At 40.1% G+C, this 5,826-nt stretch overlaps 1 protein-coding gene across 4 annotated transcripts in view; it reads right to left on the bottom strand.

Moving 5' to 3' along the window:
• Positions 1-1,824: 1,824 nt before the first annotated feature.
• The window catches only part of cul5b (cullin 5b), a 17,624-nt gene continuing 13,622 nt past the window's right edge, over positions 1,825-5,826 (bottom strand). For 2 of the 4 annotated variants that reach the window (XM_035666981.1, XM_035666983.1), the window contains exons 15-19: positions 4,926-5,125; positions 3,911-4,072; positions 3,688-3,806; positions 3,198-3,321; positions 1,825-3,002 (exon numbers count right to left, since the gene is read on the bottom strand). In XM_035666981.1, coding sequence (XP_035522874.1) covers positions 2,808-3,002; positions 3,198-3,321; positions 3,688-3,806; positions 3,911-4,072; positions 4,926-5,125 — 800 coding nt within the window. In that variant the 3' untranslated portion in view covers positions 1,825-2,807. The remainder of the gene's footprint in view (positions 3,003-3,197; positions 3,322-3,687; positions 3,807-3,910; positions 4,073-4,925; positions 5,126-5,826) is intronic. The other 2 variants (XM_035666982.1, XM_035666985.1) reach the window with 1 other exon arrangement.

Here is a 5,826-nt window from a genome sequence, read left to right as displayed (position 1 = left end):
TAAAACTCTACTTGATTCTTACTTGTTGGTGCTGTAAGCTAAAGTAATTTAGACGAAAACTGAAGGTAAAATATAGTCATTCACTGGGAGATGTACGCAGTGAAAAAGAAATTAATGCAGCGTGTGCCATGGGAACACTGACCACCTGAACCCAATCAGACATATTCAGTGAGGTTTTTCACAATAAAGTCCAAAAAAAAACTTCATCCAGGTTAGAAAATTAATAATAAAGAATTTTTAAAACCAGAAATATAAATTTAATGTTCTTCTATTTTATTTTGTTTCATTATAATAATTTTAATGTGAGAGGAAACCAGAAGCTCTCGGAGGTTTAACCCGTCCGCAACACAGTGAGACATCTCTGTACTCCTCAAAGCAAAGAGGTTCGAGGCCAGACTGACCGTCTCCTTTCATTGCTGCAAAGGCCACAGTGTTCACACACTTGAGGCACGTGGCGTGCCCCTATTATCATTCAAAATTCAAACCTCAAGTTTTATTTTGGGGGGTTTTTTTTTTAAAAATTAGCAGCAAGGTAGACAAAGTTCCCACCATGAGCAAGCACTTGGGCGACAGCGGCAAGGAAACGTCCTTCTTAAGAGGCAGAACTCGAGCAGACGAACTCTAGGTGGGACCGCGTCTGGCCTCGGACAATGGGGTTGGGGATTTAAGAGAGAGAGAGAGAGGAGAAAGAAGAGAGAGACAAATACCAGAGATTGCCACAGTAAACAACAAATATCACACAAGTATACTATCAGAAGTGACTAATAATGGGGGACAATAGCTACAACGGGAAAAATTGGTGGGTCAATGTGAATAATAGTGATGATGATAATAACATATGACTTAATGTCACATCCGGTGGAACACTTTAATGCTACTAGCCGGAACTGAAGTTCGTAGCATAAAAGTGTTCTGTTGGGACATTTTTCTTCCTTTTAAACATTAGCTGTAGGTTGTTGTTTTTTTTATTATTTCACAGATCTTCTCAGTCTGTTGTAAACCTGCTTTGAAGTGTAACGTAATGCTACCAGCAGTCGAGTTTCAAACTAAATAAGTAGTCAATCTGTGGCAAAGAACAATAAATATTTCTAGATGTTTCCATGACTGAAAAACTAGTCTTTAAATTTACAGGTTTTCTACTCCGAAAGTATTCGGGTTTTCTCCCACAGTTTAACAACTAAAACAATAACCAATAAAATCAAAAATAAATAAATAAATATAGATTATATTTCTGTTTTTTTAAATCTTTCTTATTAAGTTTATTACACCATGGCAACGGCTGCACATGTAGCAGCTGGTCGCTTCTTCAAACACACACAGCAAACACAACACGCAGCCTTTCAGTAACTATTATACTGCAACCTGAACTCATCTACACACTTTATGGCCGACTAAATTAATGTTACTATCACTCAGTACAGAGTACTCACTGTGTTGGCGAGAGTTTACTCCGAGGCTTCGGTTTCCTCCCACATTTTAAACAATTATATTAAAATCAAATAAAAAATACATAAATTATATTTCTGTTTCACAAACTCTTTCTTATTACTTTCCGAGATGTCGATTCAAACATTCAAAAATATTTTATTGTCATTGTCAACAAGCTTATAGAAGAGAGACAGTTCTCTTTATGTTGATGATGATGTTTCCTGTTACGGATGAGTCGAAACTGTGCAGCCAATGAGAGCAGCTCAACTCGCTTTATGTGACCTCCGCTGGCTCCAACAAACCGTCATGGCGCCAACCCCCCCAAACCCCGAACCCCACCCTCCCCAAAACAAAGACAAACAGTTTTTCCTTTGTTCGGATGAATGACACACCATCTTATTACAATAAGGTGCTGTTTATTTAATGATTTCATTATTCACATCTCATGGTACACTCTCCTATAGCTTTGAATTGTAGTCTGTGTAATACTGACCTCAGCCTCTTCTCCCAGGCTTCCTGCTGAAAAGAGAGTTGTTGCAAACATTGAGCCGAGCTCCCGGGCTCGACTCCCAGCGCCGGCCACTGACCCGGGGTACGATCGGTAGACGGTAATCTTTTTTTTGTTTTTTGTTTTAAACCCAGAGGCAGAGGCTTGACAGGGTTTTGGGGGGGTTTGTGTCTACGTCGCTGTCTGGTTCAGTCCTGCAAACTGTTAAGTGCTTATCTGGCTCTTTATACACACTGAATGTCCGGATTAAGTGTTTGATCAGTTTGACTGCAGAGGCAGCATCCCACCCTCCCTCCTCCTCCTCCCCAGCGACAGACCAACTATCCGGGTTAAAGCAGCGTCGCCTTGGAGTGAAGAGGGCAGCGTTTTGTTCAAGGTTCAGGTGGTCTGGGGGCCTTTTTTTTTTTATTAACGTGGATTAAAGCTGGATCTCAAGATATCTGCAGTCCAAAGTTCCTGGGCTTTTTCCTGTCAGCATGCCTTTAGACTTGCACGAGCATTGAGCAGGAGCGTTGTAGCGGCTGCTCAGAGGACGCACCGTGGCATCGGAAAAAAAACGGACCATTAACAGTTAATGGTCTCATCCGGACAGCGAGGAAACTCCCTTCAACTAAAAACAGTTCAGAACCACTTGGTGAAGACTCCCACTGCAACTTTTGCATTTTTTTTTTTCTTTGTACAAGTTTAAGGCAGGAAGTATGTTTTTCTTTTGTTTAAATAGGTAGGTCTCAGTCTTTAAATTCATGCCTCCCTGCACAAGATTTTTTTTTGTTTTGTTTTAAATAGAGGGAGGGGGGGAGCCTGGAAGTGTCATCGAGTCCATCAGGCCTGATCCACTGAAAGTCAACACGAGTCATCCTGATGTGCTGTGCTATGCCATGTAGATGAAGGTGTTTATATCGGTCTCATCCCGCTTTATGTACTTGTGGTCTATCAGCCACTCGATCTGCTCCTTGATCATCTTCTTCTGTGGTAAAAACATGTTCTTTAGGATCTCCACCAGCTCCGTCTGCAGCTGGGCGTTGTTGATGCGCTTCCTCATCTTCATGATCTGGATTATGGCCTCCTGGGGACGTGAGACGAGACAGAAACATGAGCAAAAAAAACAAACACAAGTGGATTAAATTGTAGCCTTGTGAGTTCATACAAACAGCCACAGGTGTCTGTTTGAACTGCATGATGGGAAAAGGAAAGGTGAAACCGTTTATTCACAGTAGGCGGCGTTTACGTAACGGCGTGCTGCGAGCTCTGCTTTTCTTACCTGTGTTCTTAGTATCCTGAGCTGGACGATGCCCTCGTTCTCCTCCTCTCTCATTCGCTCTGTGGTGAGCTGCAGCCGACCAATCAGGTTAATCTTCCCCCTTTTCTGTACTTTGGAGTTTTTTCTGTAAAGTTGAATTTAAACACAGAATAACCCTGAAGTCAGTGAACAGCTGTTTTTATTTCCTGCTCCAGTTTAGTGTTATTTTTCCCCAATTTCAGCCAATTTTATATTATTTAATTCCTATTTTTATATTAATTCAGGGTTTCTCATTATCACTTAATAAATATATTACATTGTTGATAGTTTTACATTAATTGTTACTGGAGATATTGAGGATTTCACACAAATAAGAACATATTTAAAGTATTTTTCGACCATAACGCCAAACTCGAGGCTTGAAGACGGTTTTCCACAAACCAACGGGTGACGTTAAGATTCACACTTAACTACAAAATGCTAAAAACGTGACATAAGAGCTTTTCCTTACATGAGAGAAAACTCTTGGTTGACGTAGAATAGTGTTCCTTCTGCAAAGTCTTTGGGTGAAGACACAACCGGGTCGTACGACAACACCTGCCGCTTGAGTTTGGGAAACGCCACCAGAGACTGAGAGTGAGAAAATAATGAGGATTCATCAATACAATCAATAAATAAACTCATTAATAAACAGCACTGGTGTCTTTTTATCTGGCCCCGTCTGCTCCATTTACCCAGAGAGTGCGTCGCAGCTCGGCGTCCGGCAGCTCCGTGGCTAGCTTTAGGTTTTCGAAGCTGATCCTCTCTCTGGGTCTCTGGTTCCAGGCAAACAGCACAGCCAGCTGGAAGGTCGTCACTTCCAGGTCATACTGGCCCACCTCGTTCTTAAAGGTGATCTGGAGAGACAACATTTTATTTAGTCCCCTTTTCCAGAGAGTCTTAACTCAGACAGAAACTCAACTGTTGTGGTCACAAACAGAACAGGTTGTAACCTTCAATCCAAATGATTGGCACTAAATGAAGAATGAGTACTTTTATAACTTTCTGCTTGCAAATTTCACCCATAATTTGGTGTGGAAGAAGATGAAGAAGAAACCCCTTAAAGCACTGGTTTCCAACCTGGGAGTCGGGACCTCCACTAGGGGGTCGCCAAAGCCTTCTTGTTTGTTAAGGGGTGTAAGAAAACTTAAACAGTAAGCCTATATATCAGCTTTTTGTTCATTTCTGTGAAGAAAACTGAATGAAATTGTTATTTTAGTTTTATTTTGATCAATTATTAATTTTATGTTATTTGTTATTTTATAAATTTAGATTATTTTTTAAGATTTAAAGACCTGAACACAGCTATATTCGCTCTCTGAGAAACAGCCTCGACCTGCATTAGAAAAGAGTTAATAGAACAATGAGAAGGAAACACTGAATTTGTCAAAAAAAAAGACCCTGATTAAGAGTCGAGGAAAGATGTAAAATAATTATTTTATTATTTCATTTATTATGTCATTTTTATTCGTCATTTAATTTATTTTCCTATGGATTGAACCCATGGCCACAGTAAAACATGTGATATTGTTTTATTAACAGCAACCCAAGACGAGGCCTAAAACAGGCTGCATGAACACAGGTTGCATTAATTAATGAGCTATTTATCCGCCCTAACAAACACACTCATCCATGTGGTTGTTTGAGCAGATAACTGAATGAATGAGCTCCAGTTATGTGTCGTATTGTTTGTCTCTCTGTTACTCTCACAATGCCGTTGGACATGAGGTGATGCCAGTGAAGCTTCCTGCCGCTGTGGTTCTTCTTGTAAAAGTCTTCTACCTCTGGTATCAAATCTTCCAGCTCTGTGGGCAGAGAGACGAAAACCTTCTCGCTGCTCCTCGACCACGCGCCGGCATTCAGGATCTTTATGTTGACCGAGTCAGCTGCAGAGGAGAACACAGACGCACCTCAGAGGCCGAATGACAAAGTGTTTACGGTCAGTGGTCACAGGAATATACAGGAGGACATATGTTGGTATTATTGCAAAGATTTAACTCTAAGTTTTGTTACGTTTGTGCAGCCACAGTTAGTGCTGAATTAAAGGAATATTAATTGTTTTTATTATTGTTTACTTGTACAGAGTAAGGTGAAAAGTAAATATGAAGCTAGAACCAGGAGAAAACCAGGGAAATAGTCTGGTTCTGTATGGATGTCCTGATACCCTAATATCGTGACACAATTATTGAAATGAATCTTGAACATTTATTGTGGGTTTTGGTTTTATTCTGGTAAATGAATCCCACTCGACTGTAACACTTGTAACCAGCATTAAGGTGAATTACCGCCACCTACATTGGGAACCATAAATTCACACATTTAAGAGGCTCTGTATTATTTACACAATATCATCATGTGTTAATAATGTAATATTACATTTTAAATATCCAGATTATTACTAATAATAGTATATCGCAACAGCAAAAGTCCAAATATTAAAAAAATAAATACATTCTGCCAATGTAGCGTCATAGTTTTAAAGGACCAGTGTCTTTGATTTAGTGGCATCTGAATGCAGAATGCAACTAACTGAACACCACTCGCGTCAGTATTTAGACAACCTGTGAAGGAGAACAGGCTGTAAAGTGTGTAGGAGAAACTAGAGCCAGTG

This window comes from Morone saxatilis, unplaced genomic scaffold (genome assembly GCF_004916995.1).
Source record: "Morone saxatilis isolate NCDOM2014 unplaced genomic scaffold, NCSU_SB_2.0 Contig20, whole genome shotgun sequence".
Lineage (NCBI taxonomy): Eukaryota > Metazoa > Chordata > Actinopteri > Moronidae > Morone > Morone saxatilis.
This window is presented reverse-complemented; position numbering and strand designations above follow the sequence as displayed.